The sequence below is a fragment of the Notolabrus celidotus genome, chromosome 18 (assembly GCF_009762535.1).
Source record: "Notolabrus celidotus isolate fNotCel1 chromosome 18, fNotCel1.pri, whole genome shotgun sequence".
Taxonomy (NCBI): domain Eukaryota; kingdom Metazoa; phylum Chordata; class Actinopteri; order Labriformes; family Labridae; genus Notolabrus; species Notolabrus celidotus.
The window spans coordinates 20,993,663-21,021,472 of NC_048289.1; the positions used below are offsets into that span (position 1 = coordinate 20,993,663).

General features: G+C 39.7%; 3 protein-coding genes across 4 annotated transcripts in view; 1 reads left to right on the top strand and 2 right to left on the bottom strand.

Annotated features, from left to right (window-relative positions):
* The window catches only part of LOC117829805 (testican-2-like), a 98,890-nt gene extending 87,281 nt beyond the window's left edge, over positions 1-11,609 (bottom strand). The window contains exons 1-2 of the mRNA XM_034707482.1: positions 11,500-11,609; positions 11,244-11,353 (exon numbers count right to left, since the gene is read on the bottom strand). The gene's annotated coding sequence lies outside the window, so the exon portion shown is untranslated. The remainder of the gene's footprint in view (positions 1-11,243; positions 11,354-11,499) is intronic.
* Positions 20-23,575, bottom strand: ascc1 (activating signal cointegrator 1 complex subunit 1). Of its 2 annotated transcripts, none has more exons than XM_034707483.1 (10): positions 23,228-23,573; positions 22,254-22,356; positions 22,046-22,143; positions 21,481-21,659; positions 21,240-21,373; positions 20,372-20,491; positions 20,147-20,271; positions 18,042-18,115; positions 14,618-14,757; positions 20-299 (listed from the first exon to the last, which is right to left on the bottom strand). In XM_034707483.1, exons 1-9 carry the CDS (start codon positions 23,340-23,342, stop codon positions 14,641-14,643), a joined length of 1,065 nt encoding a protein of 354 aa, XP_034563374.1. In that variant the 5' UTR covers positions 23,343-23,573; the 3' UTR covers positions 20-299; positions 14,618-14,640. The 2 variants fall into 2 exon arrangements, with proteins under 2 accessions (XP_034563374.1, XP_034563375.1); XM_034707484.1 differs by lacking the exon at positions 20-299 and adding an exon at positions 11,775-11,888 and having other exon boundaries at positions 23,228-23,575.
* anapc16 (anaphase promoting complex subunit 16) lies at positions 23,552-27,769 on the top strand. Its single transcript, XM_034707485.1, has 4 exons — positions 23,552-23,687; positions 23,978-24,131; positions 26,979-27,053; positions 27,167-27,769. The coding sequence occupies exons 2-4, from the start codon at positions 23,990-23,992 to the stop codon at positions 27,274-27,276; spliced, it is 327 nt and encodes a 108-aa protein (XP_034563376.1). The 5' UTR covers positions 23,552-23,687; positions 23,978-23,989; the 3' UTR covers positions 27,277-27,769.
* The last annotated feature ends 41 nt before the right edge of the window (positions 27,770-27,810 follow it).

Below are 27,810 nucleotides of genomic sequence, written 5' to 3' on the forward strand. Positions count from 1 at the left end.
TAATTGCAACAGACAAAGGTTGGATGCTTTGCACATTCATTTATTCCTCACAGATTTTAACAGATTGTTAAAATGTATAAACTCCTGTGACCGTGAAGGAAAACACAACCTGATCAAATGTTCATTTTCTAACTGATTTCAACAAAGCAAAGATGCAACAATCTGAACAACTGTGAGTTCTTTCATGTTCATTATCCAACTGAGACTTCATTGCCAAGTGCCGTTCTGTCATTTGGGAGTTTCTTCATGATCGCACCAGCCAGAGGACTTTCCATCCTGTTGCCATGTCCAACGTTGACCTGCAAGACAATAAGTAATACATTATGATAGTCATCCCTAGAACTTGAATTACTATCCTCTCTCATGACTCAATCAATAACTTTGTTTATCATTTTGTTAGTAATTTATAAATTATTGTTTTTGAAAATGTCAGAGAAAGGTGAAAATCACATCTTTCAGAAGTCCAAAGGTTGACACAGTTGCTTTGGGTTGCAGTTTATTTGATAATTAATTAGTCTTTGTGACTTTTTTTTAACTCTACCATCCACCAGAAGCGGGCACAATCCAAAATTTTACTCTATTGACTGTTGATTCATTAATAAAGACGTTAACTTCAACAACAGTTAGTTTTCAAAATAGTCGGAAGTCAACATTAAAGTTAAAACCAGTCGAAAGTCCACCAGTCCCCCTCCCCTCCTGCTGCAATGGAAAGGGTCGCCAAGATCAAAGCCCAGTAAAAGGTTTATCCAAACACATTGTATCCATAAAGATCCACGGATTACTTCAAATCTACAAAGGCTGTATGCTTTTGCTCGAGTTGTCCATGGTCCATCTTACCATGTAAGATCAGGGATTGGATCCTCCTTCTTTCTCAGGCTAACAACCTCAACGTAGACGCTCCTATCTGGGACTTCTGGCTCTATTTAGTGATCCACTTCCAAATCTGTTTCTTTCTCTTCAAAGTATCGTTCACGTAGAACAGTCTGCTTTTAAATCAAGTTGTTTGCGAATGGCACTACACTATGCTCGATACCCAACCTCAGTCTGCTACTACAGTGCTGCATTTCTGTAGTGAAGTCAGGCAACGTGAAAACGACGACGTTAAAGAAAGCTGAATTTAATGGAAGTCAAAGGTTTTGGTTATCATATAGTAAATAAACGTCCACATTAAAAGGTAACCAAAAAAGCGTAACCCTGATAGTTAATGGATAAACAGATTTACTGACGTGTGCCAAGCTTTGTCAAATTGTATGAAAATATTGAAATTCCCTGAACAGTTCGGCAAAATGATAAGCAAGATCTTAGATTTGCTCTTTGTGCTCTATCAACACTCCCAACATCTTAGAAATGCTCATTTCAGGACTATAAAGTGAAATAATTTGGGCGGCTGTGGCTCAGTGGGTAGAGTCGGTCGTCCATCAATCAGAGGGTTGGTGGTTCGATCCCAGCTCCGGCAGTCACATGCCGAAGTGTCCTTGAGCAACACACTGAACCCCGAATTGCTCCCTCTGTTGTTCAGAGGTGTGTGAATGTGAACGAATGAGATTAGCTAACACTGATGGTCCCTTACTACATTGCAGCCTCTACCATCAGTGAGTGAATGGGTATGAATGGGTGAATGTGACGAGTAGTGTTTTGAGTGGTCAGAAAGACTAGAAAAGTGCTATACAGCAGTACAGCAGGGCTTCAAGTAAAAAAAAATCACGAGAATGAACTTTTTTCTGGGGAACAGGGGTGCAGTGGATACGACATATACGCTAGGCAATTTGGCAAACAACATCAAGTGCCATTTATTTTTAAGGCCCTTGTCAGTTAGGGCGTCTTCCCCTGGCTTCATGAATTTACTCTCTACCTTACGGATTTCGGTGAAACAAACAAACACCAGTTTGGATGTTGCGTTCAAGACCACTTGGACATGATCGAGAACTCATAGCGTTCATGCTACAGGTTGGCGAAGTGTAAAAGTATATTTTTTACCCATCAGACACATTTTTTTCGGGTGACCCGCGGGTACCGACCCGTTTCAGGACTCTGCTTGACAATATCCAACATTGTACATCCAATGTTGACATCCAACAATATCAACATTTTTATTTTTTTAAATCGCAGTCAAACGCCACATGGCGACGATCTGGCATGGTGCCGGAGTACTTTAAGCCCCGAGTACAAGTCCTTTTACCATTTACCAAATATTGTATATGGAAGAGAATTAAGCAACAAATACTCACATTTGAGAATCTTAAAACTGTCAATATTTCCCAGTTTTGCTGATGATCGCAATTTCTATGAAGGCAAGATTAAAGGAAACACTAATAGACCTTTATAAAACTGACTTGGTAAAACACATTTTGAAATGTCAGTAGGTTGCGAATAAAGTGCTGCATCACATCACATATTTAGTACGTTTCTACTCTCCTAATGATTATTTTAATTAGGCTAATACACAGACACATCTCCCACACCTCTCACAATACGGATATTTTTTTAAATAACTGTCTTTGTATTCCCTTTGGTTCACAAGACACAACAAACGCAATGAGGTAGACACATTCTGCATCTGCATTTCTTTAAAAACAACCATTACTGGTGCTTGTTTGTGAGCCTGTGAAAGGCGCTGCCTCTGAAAGCAAGCCTGAAAGCAAGTTCCTGGAAAGGAGACCCATCAAAAGAAGTTATTTTGAAAGGTTGAAGGGAGAATAAACCACATTGGGAGGCATTTAATATGTAATCTCCAATGACTTACAGCTGTAAAACGGAGCTGCTGTAAACGCGTATGGATCTAATTCAATTGGATTCAAACTGGGTCACACAGCTATTAAAAGTGCAAAGTTACTTTAGGGTAGTCTCACAGCAGTTTGCCTTTAAAGTACTGAAGCTGCTGGTTTGCACTGCAGGCAGCGGTGGCAGGGGTGGAGGAAAGTGCAGCACCTTTTTCAATTAAATGTCCACAATAGACAGAAGCTGGCTAATGTTGTGAACTCCTGACATGTTCAGTCTCAGAGGAAGATTTATTTTAGTCATCTATATCAAGCTTATACCAACTACTATAAATGACAAATCCCCATCAGTCTCACTCTACATCCCCCAAATAAGAAACAGCTTTGACTGCTGCATGAAGGGATTTCACACTCAACAACTTTAAAGGGGAATGGATAAAACATGTGAATAGCAGCCGGGAGGAGGATTTGTGAAACATTCTATAGCTGCGGATGTGGAGACAGTTGGAGCAGGAAGACTTTTGAACACTAACCTAAATGAATAATCATGTTTTAGTGTCCAATATGTCAACGACAAGGGGATAAATAACAACTAAGTTAAATTTGAAACATAAACACCAGACTTTGTCATCAAATAGAAACAAATACTTAGATGCGTATGCACAAGATGGGAATTTGTGAGGCAAATTTATAATTTATAATTTTAACAAATCTAGCAAAGTGTTGATTTTTCAATTAAAATTATATAAAGGGAAAAACTGGTTTGCTGGGTTTATACTGCTGTAGTAAGACAAAGTCCAGCCTCTGTGTGCCTTACTATTTACAGTGAAGCTGAGACCCACAAAAAAAAAGACGAATACGTGTTCTTTAGCTGTTACAGAATCCCAGTAGTAAGTTTCCATCAGAACATCTCCTCAAGGGAATGTGATGAATTAAGACAGCATCTTTTAAAGCATCATATCAATAAAGCAAACTTTTGAGCTGCTTCTGATAGAAACGCACCTCTTGGTTCAAACTTATGCGTGTAACGCAACACAGATATTTTCTTTAAGTTTGAAAATACCTTCAAAGCTGCATTAATCAGTATTTCTACATAAACTATGGATAATATTGCTACTAGAATAGGGACAGTGTTATTGGGTTTGTTTGAGTGTTTTAGCATCTTTCAGCTTGTTGTTTTGGTGTTACAGCCTTTAACGCTGTTTTGTGTTGTTTTCATTGTTCTTGTCTTGGCTTCATTAAGTTACAGCAGACACAAGTTTTCACCTAAGAAAAAAGAAGCTGGAACAAACTAACTGTAGTAACCATAGACTGTAAATAATGGACGTAGTATCCGTGACGTCTCCCATCTGTTCCTGAGCGCTGTTTTGAAGCCAATCAGCGGTGACAGCCATATTGGAAATGCGGAACTCAACCAGGCAGAGTGTGACATACATAGGCGGAGCCTCCTAGCCAACAGCTATGTGTTCCCGACCTTGAGTCAAATCAGTCATGTCCTTATTTGGGCAAAAACTCATAATCTTCTGAACCGTTGTGTTAGAAAAAAATTCACCCCCTACAGTGTGTGCCGATAGAGAAATTAGCTACATAGAGCCAAGACGTTTTTTGAACCAGGCTGTAAACATGTTTATTAATGCTGCAAAGATCGTCTTTTTTGAATTTGTGTCTATGTGGTTTCTGTTGTTTCTGCAGCCAGCCTCAAGCAGATTGTCGATGAATTGCAGATTATAACACTTCCGCATGGGCTTCATAGTTTGAGACCGCAGTTTGCCGCTTGGTAGTATCCCTCTCAGCAGTAAACAGCAGATAGACAAAGATAAGATAGCAACTATTCTGTTGACGTAGTAAAGCATTTAGCAGCTAGTTAACCAGTCATTTTCCTCTCAAATTGGTTGAGACCAAAAACAGAGCTTAAAGGGAAGAGATGGCCAGAAACAAGAACTCCAAACAAATGCTAATGTTGTTGCTTGGCATATGTCAAAATGGGAAATGGTTGGCTCATCCATTTTTTATGATAATGTTGCAAGATAATAATATATCAATGTTGTGCTTGTTCCACAACTTCCATGTCCAAGTTTATCTGAGCAAGAAGGCATCACCTCTCTGAAGTCATTGGCATCACTTTAAAAATACTTTTACTTTTCTTGATTACCAAAGATGTAAATAATGGTTAATCATTTCAGCAGCTAATTGAGCATAAATGACAAACATTGACTAGTTTAGCTTGTCAAATATAGAAATGATTGCTTTTGTATTTGATGTAATTCAACATATCAATTTCAAGACACCAACATTGTGTTTTGCCCCATTTCTACAAATGTGTTTGAGTATTGTTCAAAAATGTTTCAGTATTCTCTGGCATGTAACAGATTAAAAAATCATTGAAAAAGGAGTATAAGGGATTTAATCTTTAATGAAATTTTGTTGAAGCCTATTTCAAACTCTTATTGTGCAGAGGGTATATAAGGTAAACAGCAGCCGAGAACGACTGCCTGCTGTTCAAACACACTCGGCTTTGTGCCTCTCCTCCCTGTGTGAACGCTTCCAGCAGTAAACAGACGTGGACAGCTGCAGGCAGCCTCCAGACTCAGCACTTTGAATGATAAAGAGCTGCTGCAGGGATCACCTGCCTGCTCGCTGGAGACACAGATTAAACATTTCAAATACTCTCGCCTTGGCTGTCTGTCAAGGCCGCTCGTGCCCATTAGTGACAGAGTGATCAGCGTGAGACTCAAACGGTGGTGACAATCAGCAGAGGGAGTCACAGCCTACATAAGAAAAACTACCTGAGGAAGGCACTGATATTTTTCACTGCAGAATGATATCCATTTTAAAAGATGGATAGTGTCAAATCACTAGTCTCCATTGCCCCTGGTTCACAACACATCAACAATCACACCTGACCAAGCCACTCCCCTAACATTATAAAAGCCTGCCCTCAGGCCTTTGTCTTTCTATCCTCCAAACCTGACATGTGTTGTGAAGAAACAAAGAATGCCTATCTGAGTGATTCCCTTTGTGTATACACCTTGTTGTTTGAGAGAAACTACCTGAAGTGGATGCATTTGTGATGCAGGTCTAAACCTAATTTACAAACCACCTTAAAATTATCATTATTTGACATTGTTTATTTGGATCTGTAATATTAAGAACAAATCGTGCTAAAAACTCATTCATTCCCATGGCAATAACTCAATTAAATAAGATGCACCAGTGATCTAATTTAGGTTGTCTACAAGTACACCAATGTTATTTAATCTATTTGTATTTAAACTGTGATTGTTGTTAACATTGGGCTAGCACTGACTACTACTGTGAAACAGCTGCTATGGGTTTTTTGGATCATTTTGTTGTGTGTGTCTGAAGTACCTTTCATGTTGTGTTTTTTAAAGCTGTGCTGTAACACAAATTGCCTTTTGGAGGACATTAACGTTTTCTAATCTAATCTAATCTAATCTAATCTAATCTAATCTATTTCCTGCCTTATTGTTTGTACATAGAAAAAAACCATCCACATCTACACCCACAACGTTGACCTGTTACCTGTGAGTTCAATAAACTGCTCAAACAGCACCGGATTCCGTGTTTAGCTGCACGCAACATTAGTTGTTCTCTGAAGCAGCAGCAACAACCACCAATAGATGTACACAAAGGACAAACAAGTAGAGCTATAGAGATACAGCGCAACATTTTCAGTTTCATTTGCAAATCATGCAGGAGTGGGGAAAAATGGTGCCAAAACATGCAACCACCATAGACTGTATAAATATGGACGTAGTATCCGTGACGTCACCTATCTGTTCCTGAGCGCTGTTTTGAAGCCAAATGACAGCGGCAGCCATATTGGAAATGCAGAACTCAACCAGGCAGAGTGTGACGTAAAGAGGTGGAGTTTAGGTCTCCTAGCCAACATGTGTTCCCGACTAGGAGTCATGTCAGTCATGTCCTTATTTGGGCAAAAACACATAATCTTAATATCTTCTGAACCATCGCATTAGAAAAAAATTCACCCCCCATAGAGTGTGTGTCAATAGAGAAATTAGCTACGTAGAGCCAAGCCGTTTTTATAACCAGGCTGTAAACATGTCTATTAATGCTGCAAAGATCGTCTTTTTTGAATTGGTGTCTATGTGGTTTCTGTTGTTTCTGCAGCCAGCCTCAAGCGGATTCTCGATGATTTGCAGTTTATAACACTTCCGCATGGGCTTCATAGTTTGAGACTGGAGGTTACCGCTCGGCAACCACTCATGAACCAAAGGCTGTGACCAACTGTGGGCTAACTGTATTGCTGCATCCATACTTTGCGTCAGGGGTTAAACGACTCCATTGAATAAGGTAGAGGGAATACCAATGAGTCTGTGGGCTTCGTCTGGTAGGAGCTACATGTAATGATGTGTTGTATCACTCAAAAGACTTTGGCAATGAAATCTCAGGATTCAAGCTTGTTAAGAAGGAAAAGCATAACAAGTAGAGTTACAAGTCTACCTACTGAAATGTCATCTCAGTGTTGCCTCGCTGTCAACTTGATCCTTTCAGTTAATTGGATGTGGTGTAAAAAAATCTATACATTTCTCTGTGAAATGAGCCTGATCAGCATTCACGCATTACAGCATACACACACGGGGGGGGGGGGGGGGGGGGAGAGTTAGCATAACCTTAAAAAGTAATTAAGCGCTAAATCAATTTCATGCGTGTGATTTGTCACTCAGAGCATGCAAATCAAACATACCTACTGTACTAAAAGGTCACGTCTGTTGAACATCACCTTTTTTTCCCCCTCCGTCTCCCAGCAGATGTTAACTCCAGCCCTCCTGGATGAGAGCTTCATTTGTAATTAGGCCCTGAAAAATTGGGTAGTGTGGTTCTGAATATTAAAATCCCACAAAATGAGCCTAAAAAGTCTGACATTAATCATCCCCTTTTTCAAACGTCCTTTGTATTTAAAAAAAAAAAGGCTGCTTTGAAAATTGACATGGAATAAAGTATGCAAAAAAAAGATAATCAAAATTGTCATTAAAATTGACATTAATTGACAATATACACTATCTGGTTGAGTTATTATAAGACTACAGTTACCAACACTAAACCTAGTAATAAAGTTTTTGGAGTACGGGAGAACGGATTGGTTGTCACATGGGTTGGTTGGCACACTCGTTATATCTCGCCACCAGAGGGCACTGTCTCTCAAATTGGGGTATAGACATTTCCAGAATTAGGATCAGAGCTCACCTACATAGTCTTCTCTGGAGTAAGACAGCTGAACTTGAGGTGAGAGGACTTTTTGTATTTTTCATGTCAAATTGTAAATATGCAGCTCCTCAGTATTTTTGGGTTTATAACAAAACAAGTGTTACAAAGTGTGAGGGGAAAGCTATAGTTTAGATTTTTATTAGCTAGCTTAGTAGTTGTAAGATGGTTTTTAGCCTTGATGCTAGCAAAAAATTCCAGTTGGGGTTGGTCGTCACATTCTCTTTGGGGTTGGTTGTCACATGTAACAACCAACCCCTATGTTGGCAAAATCATGCATGGTGAAATTAGTTGGAGTGCGCTGACCCTACATTTGCCATCACTGTAACTCAGACAGTGACTGCATGTAGCCTAGTTGAGTAGGCCATTATTGTTAGGCCTATTTGTTTTGTTCTTTATGTTGTTATATAGGCTGGACTAAAGATGTGTTTCCTGTTCATGTTCCTTGCTCATTTTATGTTAAAATGCATTAAGTTATGTGGGCCTATCACTTGTCAGTGCAATTAAACTTTCAAATTTATTTCTGCCTTCTTGCCTTTTTTTTTAGAATATTTTTCCCATTGAAATACCATTGTGACAACCATCCCCATAGTCTGTGACAATCATCCCCGTGATGGGGTTGGTTGTCACAATGTGTCAGAGTGTCTTTGATATTTAATTGCCTCTTTGTTACAATGAATTGGAAAATGAGAGGGATACATATTCCAAGCCAACAATTTAAGCTTCAATTTAATGTAGGAATGACTAATGAAAGATGTTTTGATGATGAGCAATGATCAAAACAGTAAAAAGTGTGACAACCAACCCCGTTCTCCCCTGTGTGGTTGAGCTATCATAAGACTGTTTTTGGACTCATGTGTAAGCCAAGTTATTTAACTTCTTAGTTGAAATCAGACACCTTTCTCTTTTTAAACAATAGCTTGTTTTCAGCCTGTACGGTGAACCAGCCTTTGAAAACATACTGTCTATGACTCATCAATGCATGTAAACAAGCACACGCACACATGCTTCAAAGACAGCTAGCCTGTTTAACATTTTAATTAAAAACCTCGCTCCTGTGTCACGTCAGATCCTCAGATCCTCAGGAACAGGGATGCAGATCCGCAGAGGAAGCGCAAACAGACTCTGAGGTCTCATTAATGCTGCCTGTTGAAAGGGACACATGCTAGTCTCGAATTCTCCAGGGTCACTTTGGAAGTTCCCTCGACAGGAAGCACAGAGCTCACTAATTAGAGAGAGGGATGTGGCAAGGAGAGAGAAGGTATGTATGATGGTGGGGCAGTGTGTAAGCAAAGTTGCCTGCACAAACACACAAAGCAGCATATTTGATTCATGAGTCTGAAATAAACCTGTGGAGATCAAACAAATACCGTCCATGAAAGATTGGCATTTTCTGAGAGTGTCTCAAGTGAGATAAAATCCATTGTTGTGTTGAAGTCATGCCTCAACTAAATTTACTGCACAGCTGTTTTGAAACACTTGATTCTGATTGGTCCATAGCCATGGGTCTGTTATTTCTTGTTGCGATGGATACAGCTCTAATAACAGACTTCTGACTGGCTGGGCTGATTCATGTGGTCCAACTCACCTTGTTTCAACTCACCATCAGTGGGAGTGCTCAGTTCAATGTGAGCTCAATCCAAGAAGGCTACAGAGTCATCTATTACGATGGAAGCAATTCAAACTGTGACCCTAATGCAGAGGAGTCCTGCTCACCCTGTCGAGGATCCAATACATGAGAACAACCTGCTCACTATACATCGTCCCCTAAATAGATAAAGTGCTATACAAATGTTGAAAAGTTGAAAAGTTTTCTCTCTTTATATGTTGGTTTAATGAAGGCACTCATCCATTTCAGGGTCCAGGGGAGCTGGAGTCTATATCTTAGCAGTCATTGGGCGAGGTTCACCCTGGAAAGATCACCAGTCCATCACAGGGCTAACATGTAGAGACAAACAACCTTTCACACTCACACCTACGGGCAATTCAATCAACCTGACGAGCATGTCTTTGGACTGTGGGAGGAAAACCCACGCATGCATGTGGAGAACATGCAAACCCCACACAGAAAGGCTTCTGCCCGACAAAGGTTTGAACCAGGAGGCAACAGTGCTAACCACTGCACCACTGTGCAGCCCTGGTTTATACCCTAACAAATTAAATATCTCAGTCACTTTTTGTTCTCTTTGTTTCTCATTCTCTTTTTGGTCACATATCTTTGTTTCATATCTTTAAATTAAACATCTTTTGTTTTTTTGTTCCTTTTTCTCCCCTTTTTTATCTTGATAAATTAAACATCTTTGGTTTTTTGGTTGCTTTTTTGTGGTTTCAGATCTTGATACATTATATATCTTTGGATTCTGCTCCTTCCTTTTGCTTATATCTTTGTAGTTTAAATATCTTAGAGTGTTCAGTCTGTAAAGCACTTTAAAGTGATTTTAAAACCTCATGCTGATCCCTTCATTGATACGCAGATTTTTCTCATTTAAAGCTCCTGGGATTAACTTTTGTTTAATTCTGTTTAACAAAGCAGAGCATCTTCTCTCTTTCCTGATCTTGTCTTGCACATGTAATGAGTGTTGTCAGACCAAATATTTTTGCTGCTGTCTGTAACGGTGAATCTTTGCTGTGGAAAAAGTAAACAAAGGTGTTTCTCTGCAGCATCTTCTGACACCCACTCAGACGTGGTGGTTAAGATATCAAGAATTACTGCACAGAAATAATCTGTCTTCTTACTGAGGGTCTGATTGGGTATCAATTTCAGTTATTTTGCAAAAGCAGCTCAAAACTCCTCACAGGAGCTTTAACAAAGGGTCTGTAACATTCTAATGCTGGTGCAAGTGTGGATGAGTGTTTAAGTAAGAAGTAGACTGCGTTGCGATTCTATGTGTAGAGTTTCGTGGACGAAACTAAGTTGCATTACGGGGCGCTGGTGGCCTAGTGGTCTAAGTGCCCCACATACAGAGGCTACAGTCCTCGTCGCAGGGTTTGCCAGTTCAATTCCTGGCCGGTCGACCATTTCCTGCATGTCTTCCCCCACTCTCTACTCCCCACATTTCCTGTCTCTTTTCAGCTGTTCTATAAAATAAAGGCAAAAAGGACAAAGAATGTAAAAACATTTACATAAAAAAAAGACTAAATTGCATTATGGAGAGAGTGATTCACACATTTTTTGTACATGAATACAAATAATGCAGCCCTGTAGGACTATATGCTTAGTTATGCAACACAACACTTATGGGATTTATATAAACACATTAATCCAAGCATCTTGCTTACAACTGATATACTTTCAGTGTGAGTCTGCGGATGACGTTCGCTCCTTCACGTGGGTTTTTCAGTATCATCATTAACGAGGACATCTGCCTAACGCATCCTTAATCATGTCCCTGCCAGAAAAACAAGGATGCACAGTCTCCATGAAATTCATTAACTTGCAAATCACCTTCTCTCTCTCCCTCCCTCCCTCCCTCCCTCCCTCCCTCTGTGCCTGCTTTCTATTTACAGTACCCAGAATCCTCACTCTATGTATTACCTGCAAGTAGGTTATTCTGGGTTTGTGCTCCTGACCCAGTAGAAGTCTGCTCTCAGGAGCTAGGGAGTGGCTAATTAGGTCCCTGAAAAACATACATTTTAAGGCCAGAGAGTACCACAGTCAACGAATGGACGACTCCTCAGCTTGCTGGCTGACGAAAAATTTGCATCTCCCCTGACTAATGGCGTCTGTTGACATGGCTCCAGGAGGACAGGGAAAAAAAGAAAAGAAAAAAGAAGTCACGCCACAGCTGAAATGGGAGGGTGGACAGCACCGGACGACAGAGCTGACAAACAGAGAGCGCCCTCAGTTTGCATCAGTGTAACTTGTGGCCCCTCCAACGTCGCTCTCCTGCATGCCAAGCAGAGAGCATCACCAGCTGACGGGCGCTGTGAATAAAAAAAAAAAAAAAGCTCTGACGGCAAGATCAAGTGACCGAAGCTCTGTGTCCGATGTCTGTGTTCACGGAAAATCTTGACAGACGGGAGTGGGAGCAAGGTTGCGGTTGGTGTGGGTAGGGCCATGATAAGAAAGACGGAAAAAGCCCAGACTTGTGTAATAAATCTTGTCAGTGACGCATTAACACATTCATGAGGCAGGGAGATGAAAAGAAGTGGTAGAAGTGTTTTTCTGACCTGCGGATGAGACCAGAACAAGGTGAAACTCGCTGAACGTGTTCTTGTTTTTGCAGAACTTCAATGTTAAAAACTTCTTAGAGGTCCGTTCATTTTTTTATATTCGCTCAAACAGGAAGTGTTAAAGTCTGAGTTTAGCTTTTTCAGCTATAAGGGTCGACAGGTGAGAAGGTACCGGAAAGCTTAAATTATTCACAACATGTCATTAATACTGACTTTCTGTGTGACTTGGCTTAAAGTTAGATATGGCTTCCTCACAAGAATAGAGCCGGGGTCACTCAGGACAGGAAATGTGCTTTGCAATGTTACTCTTTTCTGTTTTTGGACAGCTTGTCAAGCAGCACTGTGTTTGGATGGTGATATCTACCAGTAGAGAAAAAGAAATCTTCAACCAGTGATAACAAAAAGGAGGTCCTGGTTTTGAAGTATGAATACAGCAAAAATGTACCTGGAGTATCATGTTTAATTTGAGATGAAGCTGACAAAACTACGAAAAGGGAGCAAATCCCTGCTGTTTTAATGACCTTACACTGGCTTCCCATTGCTTTCAGAATTGATTTTAGGTATCAATTTTAAAGCACTTCATGGCCTTGCCCCTGAATATATATGTGAATTGCTGTCACCCCAGCACAGCCTCGGATCCTCAGGCAGGAACCTCCTTTCAAACTAAAGGTGACAGAGCGTTTATTGCTCAGGCTCCTTGACTGTAGAACGACCTGCCTGAGGATCTTGGGCAAGCTGCATCAGCATCTTCTTTTAAATCATGTCTGATAACATATATTTATCCAATGGCCTCCTTGTAATTTTATGTTTTATCCCAAAATAAATATACATGTTCTATTTTATTCAATCCATGTTGGTTTGTTTTTTTACTTTTTTTAAAATTGTTTTTCATTGTTGATAGTAGTTCCTTTTTTACTCAGCTGTTGCAGCGGCAGCCATATTGCTTCTGTCGAGCCAGTGTGACGTAAAGAGGCGGGCTTTGAGCCTCCTAGCCAACAGCTACAGTGTTCATGCAGGCAGCTGTGCCTCTCATTGGAAGACTAGTAATCTCAATATCTTCGAAATTGCCGCGTTAGAAAAAAATTCACCCCCCTCACAGTGAGAGGACATCGAGAAATAAGCTATTCAGACTACACTCGTCTTTTGTACCAGGCTGTAAATATGTTTATTTCTGCTTCCCATTCATGTGTATGTGACTTCCGGTACTTCCGGAGCCAGCCTCAAGCGGATCCTCGATGAACTGTAGCTTTTAACACTTCCGCATTGATTCATATTTTTATACCGGAGGTTGCCGCTTGGGGAATACACAGCATGCTGGTGGGGGTCATGACGTTAACATCATGTGACCAGTGCGATTGTGATGACAGTAATTGAGCTGCTTCATATTCTCTCTTCTTACACATAGTGTTGGTACCAAGTGTCGTGGAATTTTCATAGTCTTATATATATGTATGTAGGAATGTTTAATACTAGTAACTTCCTTCCAATGTCAGCCGAGACTACTGGGTGATAGGCGAGCCAGGGTCACTGTAGTAATCAAGGTCTTTCTCCCTGCTCTTGTCTTTATCTGTAAGTTTAGACTGACGTAGTGTCTCCAGACTAGAGCACCGCTCTTCTTCCCAATTGTTTTGTTTCCTATTGTCCGGCTTCAAAACAGCGCTTCAGAAACAGATGGGTGACATCACGGATACTACGTCCATTATTTATACAGTCTATGGTTAGTGCAAAGGCAAACAAACAAACAAACACTGTCAACATGATGTTGGACTGTGCTCTGCCTGCCACATCATTTTTACGTCATGTCCTGCCTCCCACCACGCCCTCCTGTTCAAAAGGGAAAATTTCACTGACGTGTGAATCAGCAGTTTTTGACATTTTCAGGGGTATATATGTGAAAACGCTGAAGACTTATTTAAAGCCTGAGTCCAAGTCTAACTTGACTTATATTCTAACATATTCATATTCCTAACTCTCTTCAATGAGAAGAAGCATTTCTGGTAAAGCAACAAGATTCTACTGTGATTTTCATTCAACACACATCTTTCTAGTGAGAACAACAAACACCCCAAACTTACAGAAGTAAACCTGTTTTAAAAAAATCAAGACAAAAGTAATCCTCTTTTTTTTTTGTTCTGTTTTGATTGTTTGTTTTGTTAGGTTCTGTTCTGTGTCACTACTCTGATGTTGCTTGACTCCCTGAAGAGAACAAATTGTCTGGAGATTAAAAACACACAAGCTGAAATGTTCCTACCTAGAGCCCTCCAGAGTGATTATGCATGTTTCATCACTCTGCACTCTGATCACTTATTTTTCCACATAAATACGTCTCAGGGGGGTTTCAGAAACAAAGACATTTGCTCAGACACAGGCGTTAGAAGTCATCTGCAGTAATAACGAAACCCTTTGCTGCCACCTGCTGGACGACTCTTTCAATAACCTGCTCAGAGATGAGGGAGATGTCTTTATTATCATTCTCTCACCTTGTAGTCCACTCAGTCCAAGCTCAGGAGAGGGTTATGCTCCCTGCAGACGAGTAGTAGCCCGTACAGTCAGTGGAATACCTCTGAGACAGCAGGATGGTGTTCAGCTCAAAGTCACCAAAATGATACGTTCCAAATTTCTGTGTGAAAAACAGACAAAAAAAAAAAATGGAATAAAAACTCCCTGGCACAAAACTTCAACACCACTTTAACTCTTTTAACATTCAAAGACAGCCGAACCATGAATTTATTTGCAAAGTCGGCTCTGTGATTGAAAACTCTGCCTCACGTATTGAACTCTGCAAAGAAAGGAAAGAGTAGCTGTCACTCACAAACACAGTGTTACCATGGTTACAGTGGTACGAGAGGTTTCTTGTCATTTACAGGGACTGAAAATCAAGGATTTTGTTTTCCAAACAAAGACCACAAAGCAAGGTAAAATTTCAGTGTTTTCACCTGCAGTGGAACATTAGAGCTGTCACTCAGACAGAAGGAACAGAGTCAATCAATATTCTGTTAAGTGTGCTCAAATAGGACCACTGCTCAACCATGGAACAGGGTTTTAAAGCAACCTATAGTTAAAAAAATACTTAATTTGAATGTTGAAATCTCAGGTCTATGGAAGATGATTAGGTCATCTGAAAAATAAATCTTGGAAGGGCAAGCAAAAAAATGTTTTTAAGGTGACTTTTTTTATTCTCTGATTAAGACAATTCAAACTTTTCTCAGAATTCTGACTTTTATCTTAGAATTCTGGAAAAAAAAAAAAAAAAAGTCAGGATTCAGACTTTAATCTAATTTTTATATTTAATTTAAAAAAACGATATACATAAATATATATATGTATATCTAAAAGGATATTTGTTTGCCACCCGGCTCGCCCTACATACAGCTCACTGCTTATAAACGAAAATAAGATAGATAGATAGATAGATAGATAGATAGATAGATAGATAGATAGATAGATAGATAGATAGATAGATAGATAGAATGCTCCAAGATTCCAGAGTTATGTTAAGATAAATATTAAGGGCCTATCGGTTTAAGCGCTCGCCCCATATACAGAGGCTAGAGACCTCAAAGCAGCAGTCGAAGGTTCAACTCCCGGCCTCTACCATTTGCTGCATGTCTTCCCCAACTTTCTACTCTCCACATTTCCAATCCCTCTCCAGCATTCCTATCCAATAAAGGCAAAAATGCCCAAATATCATAACTTAAAAAGAAAAAGGTAGATATTAAAAATGATGGATTCAGTTTTTAACCCACATAGAACACATTTCCTGTTACACATACACTATAACTGTTTTATATATATACTGTATAGATGTATTTGTTTTTTTCTTTTTTTAATTTAAGTGAAAGTGTCTTATTTTCATTGCATGGTCATGTTGAGAGAGAGAGAGATAACTGTGTTTCATTAACTCCTTGTTTCGCTGAGTCCTGAAACACTAAACATGTTTGTGATGTGAAATTGGAACAAGCATAAATGGCTTCTAAGTAGATCAAGAGGGCCTAATTACATATCGCAGCTGCTGAGGGAACAGAATCATTTAGCAGCAGCAGCTTGAGTTCATGAAACCTTTAGCTCTGGTGGGCTGGAGTGAGTCAGCAGCAGAAATTAACCTGATTGTCCTTTGTGCACGCTGAAGTGGAATCGGAGTGTCCTAACCCGAAAGACCCAAACCTCTCCATTTTAAGACCTTTTAATTGATTTGAAAGCCCCTCGAATCCCACAGGGGTTGGAAATGTAGAGGAAATGTCAGCCACAGTTGAAAAACCTGACACAGTGCAGAATGTAGCATAGTGTAATATAGCTCCTCTGGTCTTAATAGAGCAATTTAGCATTAGTTAGAAGATTTCTCATTCCTGTTTTTGGTCACTTAATCCCTCAATTCTTTCTGTTCACCACTTTCTTTCTAAAAAGAAGTTGATCTTTCAGAATTTTCAACAAGTTGTGTATAAAACTAAGCTTCAAAGCTGTCCTGATTCAAACCTCCTGTGAGGAACTTTGAGATTTTTATAGACTGTGGACAAAGCAGTCCCCGTCACCTCTTCCTGATTTTGTCCCGTACTTGGAAAACTGTTCTTTGTAATCTCACTGTGCTTTCATTTAGTAGACAAATGTTAAGTGACAGTGAGATAGAGAAGTGGTCATGCCATATCTCCTGTCGATGACTCGCTACGCCAGCTAGGCAAACAGACCAACGATCAGCTAAGGCTAGATTTATTTTATGCTGACAATACCAAATCTAAGCACAACTATACTTTAAAGTTATATGTTGGGCTTTTTTGACTTTATTTGATAGGACAGCTGAAGAGAGACAGGAAATGTGGGGAGTAGAGAGCGGGGGAAGACATGCAGGGGAATCGAACCAGCGACCCCTGTGACGAGGACTATAGCCTCTGTACAGGGGTGCGCTTAGACCGCTAGGCCACCAGCGCCCCAACAACTATACTTTAGATCAGAGGTTCCCAAACTTTTTAGTTTGGGACCCCAAAATAACAGTGCCTGAGACTAGAGACCCCAGTTCTTAGAAGCAGTGAAATTACCTCCGCGGTTATGTGGCAACAAAGAAAAGAAGAGAAATTATGAAATTTTCTATTTACATGGTTTTATCTCAACTTTATCTACAATTTTGCAGCTATTTTTACAATAACAGATAAAATATGCAATTCTGGGCGAGGACTTGGCCTACTGGTTAAGTTGCGCACCCATGTAGCGGGCGGCCCGGGTTCAAATCCAGCCTGTGGCTCCTTTCCCGCATGTCATTCCCCCACTCTCTCCCAGTTTCCTACACTATCCACTGTCCTCTCCGCTATCAATAAGGTGTAAAAGGCCAAAAAATATAACTTAAAAAATACATAAATAAAATATGCAATTCTAAATCATTCTAAATTCATACTGTTTTTATGAAAGGCAACTCGCGATCCCCGGTAAGTGTCTTACGACCCCCAGAGGGGTCCTGACCCCCACTTTGGGAACCACTGCTTTAGATACACAAGGAATCTGGACACTTCAAATGTAACCCTTCCTTTATTTACATCACTTTATAACCCTTACTTTGTCAACAAAGACAAAAAATATTTAGTGGCATTCTGGTGGCATACCAGAGAGGGGACTGGCGTACCAAGCTACATGTCCCAGAACTACCAGCATTATTGAAGTGATGAAGATGAAGATGAAGACTGGTGTTCTGTAGCTCATTTAAAGGCATCAATATTAATTTGAGTCTGTTTTATAATCAGCTAAAAACTTCTCATTGGTGCTTTAATGTGTTCTTCCTCTGGCCTACGTATATAATATATCTAACTACTTGTTTTTACAAAATCTTTTTATGCATTTGTCATCTGGAAATTACAAGAATTCTACATTTCTTTCATACAGGGGTATTTTTATGGTATGCAGGTGTAATTTTCCACTAACCTTCAGCACATTTCTGGCATCAAAAGCCTCCCTTTCACCCACGGTTTGCCTTCCTGTTCCACCCGCGTCTTCCACTGGAAAAGCACCAGGAGTGTAAATGAAAAGCTGAACAATGTAGCACAGAACAATAAAAAGCAGATATGTTATCTTCTAATCACATAAACATGTATCCTTGCTGCGTCAGCTGGTCGTATAAGGTGAAAGTGTAGGTCATTTAGTTTGGGAAAGCAGTTTGCGAAACATAGATGCAAAACACTGACTTTAATCAGATTTGTCTTCATGTTGGCAAACACTGAGCAGTGACACGGCCTCTCCTTTGTGTCTTGTTGTTGGCCTGTCCAGTGCACATTTGAGAACTGGGGCTGGAGCTAATCCACGGCCAAAATGAATGAAGCCTTTGTCAGAGTACTTGGAAAACACGGTGCTGGGCGCACGTAAACAGAGCGGTGGCCAAACAGAGAGCAAGCTGCCTGATGTCTGTCATCAGGAATTTGTTGTTGCGATTGTTCAAGATTTCTGTTTGTCGTCACTGCAGCTCAGCTCGGAGCCAAAAGATAATGAGGGGACGTTGGTAAACATGTTCAGGGCTGGAGCTGCCGATGTGATCAGAGCGGATCAATAGTGTTGTTTTTATACAGGCTACAGGAACACACACAGGGTTGCAGAATGAAGTAGGATTCATTGTCCAGAGATGTATCTTGAGCTTAAAGCCAGATATGTCAGTGTCATGAAGCTGACTCCCTTTTTACCTGGCTAAATCACCATGGTTACCCATTCTGCATGTTGAAACTGCTGCAGAGGAGGTTATGCTCAAGAGCTTCAGATTTCATTGGGCTGTAAACAGTGTTACTATTTTTAAAAAGATATTTTCCTTCATCCAAAATTGTTGAATTTTGTATATATTTTTTAATTGTTTTGGGGTAAGTTTAACCCCTTGAATGTGACACAGCAGATCATCCCTACATGACAGAACGATGCAGCTTTATAGCTCTCCAATATGTAGTTGTTCTTTTAATAATAATAATAATAATAATAATACTTATTTTCAGTCGGGTCCTTGGAACTGCCAAAGGATCTCAGACTGGGTCCAGGTTTGTAGGGGTATAAAAGCTCAGAGATATATAGAGGGGCAAGTCCATGTTGTGCTTTATAAGTCAATAAAATAATCTTGAAATCAATCCTAAATTCAACAGGCAGCCAGTGTTGATAAGCTAAAATGGGGGTGATGTGGACACATGTTTTAGTTCCTGTTAAAAGACAAGCTGCTGCATTTTGAACTGTTTGAAGATGGTGGATTGATTTTTGACATGCATACAGGGAGTTACAGTAATCGAGACGGGAGGATATAAAAGCATGAATAAGTTTCTGGAGACTGGATAACCTTTTTCACCTGTGGCTCAAAACACAAGTTCCGATCAAAAATCACACCAAGACTTTTGGCTGGATATTTAACATTATTTGATAGCTGTAATCTATCTTGCATTGTGGCATAGCAAACTGTAAGTTCAGTAACATGTGGAAAAGTATCTTTAACAGGCACATACTATGCATAAACTCTGCAAGAGCAAACCTGGTTTAGTCAAGCCAATCAGTTAACTAGTGTCATCATAAACATCAGTTTTAGTCGAGGCTTTGGTTTGTCAGGGTAGCGAACACAAAGAAAGCATGTTTATGTTCAGCGTATGCTTTGTACATGCACCTAATGAGCTTTTAGTTGCTCATCACGCCCTTACCTTACCACGATCCTGACCCCCTTTGAGCCTTCATGTAATCTCAGATCCTCCACTAGGTCATTACTAACTATTCCAGGCTCAAACAGAAAAGCAAAAGGCGATCAAGCATTTTTTGTTCGGGCCCCTAAGCTGTGGAATGACCTGCCGCAGGATATCCGGGAGGCTAACACACTGTCGTCTTTTAAGTCACTTTAAGTCATTCGCTATTTTTGACTTGCTTTTTATTGATTTTATGGTTGGATAATAATGTTCTTAATTGTTGCATACTGCGTTTTTGAAATTGTTTGTAAAGTGCTTTTTAATTTGCTTTGATAGGTGATACATAAATAAAGTCATTATTATTATTATTATTATTATTATTATTATTATTACCTGTAGAGTCCTTTCTGAAAAGAGTGTTCATCACAGTGCCATGCAGCTTCACCCTGTCCCACTCTCGGACCATCAGACCTGCCGAGACAAAGTGCTCAACCAGCCTGTCTGCAATCACCTGCAATCTGAAGAGACGCAATATTACTGAGTGTTAGGGGGAACATTATAAACTTAAATTGAGAAGTGTAGATCCATTCAAATTCTCTTAGAGATTGATCCACTTACTTGTCAGATTTGTCTTTCGCGTTGACTTTGGCATACAAGACATCCACCATTGCTGGGTCATCGTTCATGTACTCGATCCCCTTCACTTCCAACGGCAGAGGTTTCCCTTCTGTGATGTCTCTGAAGAAGACAACAAAATCCAGATAGCAGTGACTCACTTGTCATATCAGCTTTTAAATTTAGATGTCAGTTTCTTTTCCACTATTGATGTTTCAATCATAAAAATCAGATGTAAAATAACCTCACGACTCATTAGATGTTAAAGAATAAAGCTGGCTGTATTAGATTTGCATCATTGGGCAACTAAACCAACAAACAGAGCAATAAATATGTTTGTTTTTCTCTACAAGCTTTCTAACTTACCCCACCTATCCATGACACTGAGCCTCTTTGTTAATATAGCAGAAAAAAATTAATGAGCTGGGTCACAAATACACAGTCAGTTATTTTAGTAACATAACTAAAGACAGCTGAACCCAGCGTTTTTTAGAGAAGAGGAATAAACATTGTGGTTTACAGGAACTATTTTTTCTGAGGTTTTGGTGTGCTAAAAAGTAAAACCCAAGAAAAATGAACTGCAGTGGAATAGTGTATATTTTTTTGACATGGAAAAAATCTACAATGACCATGTTCACTGTAATAAAAGAGCATGATATACTCTAGGATGTTGTGCTCAATGATGAGTGTTGGATCCTTGTGCAGAAGGACAAGTTATATCAGACCTTGAATGTCACAAAAGAAGGAAGTTTGAAGGATAACCAGATTCAGACTTTGAATCAGTAACGTTTTGGTCTAACTTATTTTTACAATGTCTTTAACATTACACAGTTAAATTCTTATGATATATAAAAGTTCTTTCCACACCCACCTGATGAAGTTTTGACACTCTTGAAGGTGCTCACATGCTTTTCTCACTTCCATGTCATTCAACAGAGCCAGGGTGCCAATCGTCAGGTGAAGCTTTGCAGGGTTCTGAAAGATGCTTTGATCTACTCCATGATCCTACACATCAGGAAAACAAACACTGTAAATATAGATAATAAGTGCTGATTTTCAGGCTTCCACTTTCATCATTATAATCTATTTTCAGATGTCTCTCTAGAGAATACCTCTGCACACTGTTTTAACACCTCCTCTTTAAACGTCAGGAATCCTTCTTGAACTTTTGGATCTTTCAGAGGGAACGATAGGAAGTGTGTAAACGGCTGCTTTTTCCGGAAGCTTTCCACAAGGACCTCGACTCGTGTGACTGCAGACGAGACTGCAGCTTTATGTGGACCTGTGATAACTGCGGGGACATAAAAGAAGATGAGAATATCTATTTGTTTCATAGAGTCATAATAGTTATAATAATAATAATTTTATTTGTAGAGAACTTTTCAAAAAACAAGTTAAAAAGTGCTTTACATGGGCAGCAAATAAAACAGGCACTTCATATATTCACACATTCAAGATAAAGCAATAAATCATATTTTAAAAGACATAAAATTCCCCGAAAAGGACTCAAAAAATATATTTTTAAAACAGCTAAAATAAAAGAATACATAATTCAGATAAAATCAGGAAAGGCTCTATGATAAAAGTAGAGATTTGAAAGAGATCACTGACTCAGCAGACCTGATCTCTGAGTCAGTGCACTCTTATATGTTGCATGCTCATCATTTCTATCCTTACCAATCTGTCCTTCCACTCCCGGCTTTGGGATGTTGATGGACGTCTTTGTGTCAAACTCCAGGCGTCTGCGTGTCTCTCCTTTCTTCCCAATGATGTATCTGAAAAGCAAACAAAGAATACATAATAACAAAACCACACATTATGCAACTTAAACAAATAATATTGTGCTTTTTTTAAGTTTACAATGCACATTCTGTGAATAACTCACTTGTAAAGCACACTTGGGACATCAATGGCACAGCGGCACCCCTTTTCAGTCTGTTCAATTAAGTGGGTATCACAGGATTCATCCTCTGCGAGGTCTTCACTCTCTAAACATGATACACCACAAATATCAATCAATCAATCAATCAATCAATCAATCAATCAATCAATCAATCAATCAGTCAATCAATCAATCAATCAATCAATCAATCAATCGAGCTTTATTTATAGAGCACCCTTCATACAAATAAAATGCAACCCAAAGTGCTTCACGGTGATTGAAAAACAAGAAAGAAGGAGAAATAAAACAATGGCAAGACATTTAAGAGGAATGTTCCTCGTGTGTCTCACATAAGCGACGGCCAGAGAGCTTTCTGTTTCTACACCTCCAAGCTGTGGAACTCTCTGCCTCTGGACATTATTATTTTATTTTTAAATATTTTATTTAAAACCATGCCTTTTATAATTTTACTATTCATGTATCTATTTATTTCTTGTATCCAGTTGATCTTGTTACGCTACCATATTTTTAACTTTTCTTTCCACTAATACTTATTTATTGATTTTATATTATTTTTAAATCCCTCTTATTGCATTTATAATCCTGCCTTTTATCATTTTACCATTTCTGTCTCTCTGTTATTCTGTGAAACACTTTGGGCTGCATGTTTTTATGTATGAAAGGTGCTATATAAATAAAGTTGAGTTGAGTTGGGTTGTGTTGAGGAACATAATAATAAAAATAAAAATAATAATTAAAATAACATCAAATAAAATACAGACTAATGCACACCAACAATAAAATATGTGTAATTGAATAAAGTTAAAGCATCGAAATTAAGAATATAAATAGTTAAAATATATATAATAATTATATGGGTTTCATTTTTAGGAATTGGGGCTTCAAAGTGTCAGGATAGTCAGGAGTTTCATACAAACATCTACACTAGCTGTTTACACTGACAGGTTTCAGCTCACCAGGTGGTCCCATGTAAGAGAAGTCTTCTTCCTCCTCATAATGTTCTTCCTTAGTGATATTCCTTCTGTATATTCTTCCACCTATATTTATGAGAGGTGGACGTAAAATATCCATAGTGTGAAGCAGCGAAGGTTAGCTCTACTCAAACCAACCTGACGACTTATATAGAGGTAGCTAATTTAGGGTATCTTATTAACTACACAAAAAAGGTGTAAGGTACGCTTCAGTATCTTTTTTAATTACTTATTTGACGAGCTAACGTTAGCTTGTTGCTCATGACGTACAAGTTACCGGACTGTCTTGCTTTACGGCACACATGAGCAGCTGCTAAGAGATCTGTCAGAGCTTGTGGCGTAAAGCGCTGCCTCTGTCGCAAACCCAATGTGAAGCCATCTAAACAAACAACAGGAACCAGCTGCGCGGATTTAAAGTCATTTTAGATTCATTGGGACGTATACGGTAAATTGTTTTATTACTTAGATGCGTGTTTTCTGTAATTGTGTGTGTAGTCACATTAACAGTTAATGTCGGTGGCCTACATTGATGACAGAAGGATAGTTAGCTTCCATGCTAGCTACATAGCAGTTGAGAGCTTCCTTAAAGTGTATTAATTCTATAAAACTATAAAACATGAGCCTTAATGGACTGGTTTTACCCGTACTTGCTGCTTCCTAGACTATAGCAACACATATCACACTATTAATGGTGGTTTTCGTACATGTAATGTCTGTTTTTGTGTGTGTTTAAAGTTTCCCACAGCGATGGCTGCGTCTTCTTCGTCCTCCTCTGCGGGAGGTGTGAGTGGCAGCTCGGTGACTGGATCTGGATTCAGTGCTTCAGAGCTCATTCCTCCAAGGAAAGTCCTCTACACGTATCCTAAAGGCGCAGGTGAAATGATGGAAGGTGAGACTAAAGACACAAAGGCCTCTGAAGCGTTAGCTCCTCTCCTCCCAACAGGAAGAGAGCTAGGGACTATTTATAATTATTCATATTGCATCAGCGAATGCTTTATTCTCAACAGGAAAGCACTTGGCCATGCACAAATGTCAGCCCCAGGCAGTTTGTGCATCCCAGGTAGTCATTGCTTGTACAGAGATTGAAGGTGTGTGTATTAAGATAAGATAAGATAAGATACTCCTTTATTCGTCCCACAACAGGAAAATTCATGGAGTTACAGCAGCAAACAAAAGGTGTACAGTACAAGAATTTCAACAAGAATATATATATAAAAGAAATGTTCATCAAAGACGACAGCTTGGCCATAATTCTCCTGTCAGCCACCACCTCCACAGGGTCCAGGACTGAGCTGCCCTTCCTCACCAGTTAGTTCACTTTATTGAAGGCTACTAGGCTATGTTTCTGTGAATGCTGTACCTACAAACTTGCAAATGTGATAGCAAGCATTTCAGCTACTGTGAAGACATCTTCAGAGTCCTAAAATCATCCTCTGTGCAACTGCACAAAAACAGAACATTTCTTTATCTTGATCAGTCCCTCAACTTTCAACAACACATTAACAATATTTGAAAAACTGCATTCTTCCACCTCAAAAACGTTGCACATCTCCGCCCCTCCCTTTCCTTCACTGCCACTGAAACACTCATCCACGCCTTCATCACCTCAATACTCGTCTATTGCAATAGCATCCTCTACGGTTCACCCAACACCCTCCTCAACAAATTACAATACATACAAAACTCAGCTGCACACCTCCTCACTCACACCCTCTCCAGTGACCACATCACCCAGTCCTCCAGAACGTCCACTGGCTTCCCATCACCTCCAGAGTACAGTACAAGATCCTCCTCATCCCCCAACAAAGCCCTCCATAATCTAGCTCCCTCCTACCTCACTGACCTTCTGCAGCCATACAATCCAACCCGCAACCTCCGTTCCACCTCTGCCAACCTCCTCACCTCTCTCACCAAACCCAAGCACTGAACCTGGGGGGACAGGACCTTCTCTGTTGCTGCCCCAATCCTCTGGAACTCTCTCCCCCAACACCTCAGACTCTCTTCCTCACTCACCAACTTCAAATCCGAACCCACCTATTTAGAAAGGCTTTTAACCAATAATTGATTGATATTTATGTTTGTTTGTTTTTTTTTGTTTTTTTTGCTTTGCTTTCCTTTGCTACAGTGTTCCTGCCTGTCAGTCAAGTCAGCTGTGCCTCTCGTAATGGAAAACTCGTAATCTTAATATCTTCGAAATTGCCGTGTTAGAAAAAAAATTCACCCCCCGAACAGTGTGTGCCGATCAAGAAATGAGCCATCCAGACTACACTCGTCTTTTGTACCAGGCTGTAAACATGTTTATTTCAACACTTCAGCATTGGCTTCAATTCTCATGGCCCGGAGGTTGCTGCTTGCTTTGGACCCATGTTGTGCATCAAAGGGTTAAGCAACAGTCACACAAAAAAAGCAAAAATCTACAGGAATGTGCAGCAGACCGCTGATATTAGAGCCTGCCTCTTGGAGAGTTTTCTTCTGGAGCACTTAATCTCAAATACTTCTATGATTTCAAAATAGTGCTTCATAAGAGCATTACTGAAAGGTCTGACGATTGAACTCAAAAAGAAAGAAAGAACCATACTTTATTAATCCCCATGGGGGAAATTCAATGTTTCCACTTGTGTTATTATTTTGGTTATGCTACACTAACAGTTTTTGGTATATACATGCAGTGTTATGCACAAACATGCACTTAGGGAGAGATGTCAGAGTGAAGATGCTGCCAGAACCAGCACACCCCTAGCAGTTGGGGGTCCGGTGCCTTGCTCAAGGGCAACTCGGCAGTGCCCAGTCAAGTGAACCAGCACCTCTCCAGCCACCAATCTCCTTGCCAAAATTCATCCATCCTGGGACTGAACCAGCGATCCTCAGGCTCCCAAGCCAAGTCCCTATTGACTGACCTACTTACGCACCAAAGTGGCCCTTAAACCAGAAATGCCCTTTAATTTGATTCATGCTAAGGGAAGTGATTGCATATTCATTTTTACTTTTCAATGTTAAAGACCATAAAATTAATTCTGATTAGCATTGCAGATGCAGGATTGAAGTTGAGTGACATGCAGTTTCAAATTGCATGAACAATAAATGTTTTTGTATAATTGCTAACATCTGATTATTCCAAAGGTCCAAAAACAAAGTCAAGTTGACTACAGTGGCCATGAAAGTTCAGCTATTTTTAGATATGGCATGATGATGCTAGTCCAAACAGGCTCATTTATCTTGCTTAGATATTGATACTATTTGTACTTTGTAGCAGTAGTGTTAGTTTGGTACATTGTGGTATGTAGTTTAAGGGCAACTTGTCATCTTGCTTGGAGCAGGTTCATACCTACCACTCCACTTTCTTCTTTCTATAACACTTCATTACCTCTCCATGAGATAAACCAAGGCCATCCTGCTCTTTACTCTAACTTCTCGTGCTGCCTGTTTGAAAATTCTCTAATGAAAGTTGTTGTTTGGATTTGTATGAAAGCAGAAAGTGCTTCAATGTTAAAAAAACAGTGATGGTGAATAGCACTGCTGAAGGTCTAGAGCTTTCCCTCTTTGTTTACTTCGAAACTGAGGGACACTTTACATAATGCTGGCAATTGCGCAACATTCAACCTGCAGTTCTCATTTCAGAGTGGCTTAAAGCTCCAATTACCTTTTCTTTCATTAGCTTAGTAAACAACAAGGCTTCAGTTATGTGTTTCAGTTTTTCATCATAATAAAACTGCCTCTTCACTTTCTTGTTTTTCAGATGGCTCTGACAGATTTTTATGCGAGTCTGTATTCAGCTACCAAGTTGCCTCCACACTTAAACAGGTTAAACATGGTAAGTCAGTGACTCTATGCTGTATACACAAAGTATGTGCAAATATAGTGCGTTAAGAATGATCCATGAAAATCCTTAAGCCGCATAAAGCCAGCTGTGTACCTTTTTTCCAGATCAACAAGTATCTCGAATGGAGAAACTTGCAAGCTTGGTGGAGGAGCTGGAAGCAGACGAATGGCGGTACAAACCTATTGAACAGCTATTGGGATTCACACCGTCTTGAAGAAACACAACATGGTGCCTTTTGGTTAATAAATAAGCTGAATAAAAGAAGATGCTTTATTTCAGTTCATAGTATAATACTTTATTGTTGTCTTATTTGTGAATTCTGCAGATACTGAATGTGAGATCACTTTTACTATTTTATGAGCATCGTTCTCTTTTTAAAACTACCTTGTTCTCCCAGCATAAAACCTCTCTCCAAAAACAACAACTCAAAGTTTTGTCATGGATTCCTGATGTGTTTTTTTCATCTGGTTGAGGCTCAGTCCAGTCAAATCTTTCGTACTTGCAGTTTTTAGGGAGGAAAACATCTTTGGTAATGAAATAAATCCCTTGAAGTGAGGCATTGTGTTTCCACATGGCTGCTTTGTAACTCATAAATCTGAAAACCTTCTGCCCGCTCAGTCTCTCCTCCTCCTCCTGAGTCCTCAGAGCTGCTCGCTCCAGCAGCACAAAGGGAGCTTGTAAATAAATAAAGTCATACTTGGACATTCCTTGGCTCAGTTGTGTTTGTTTGCGTTCAGATGTCCTAACT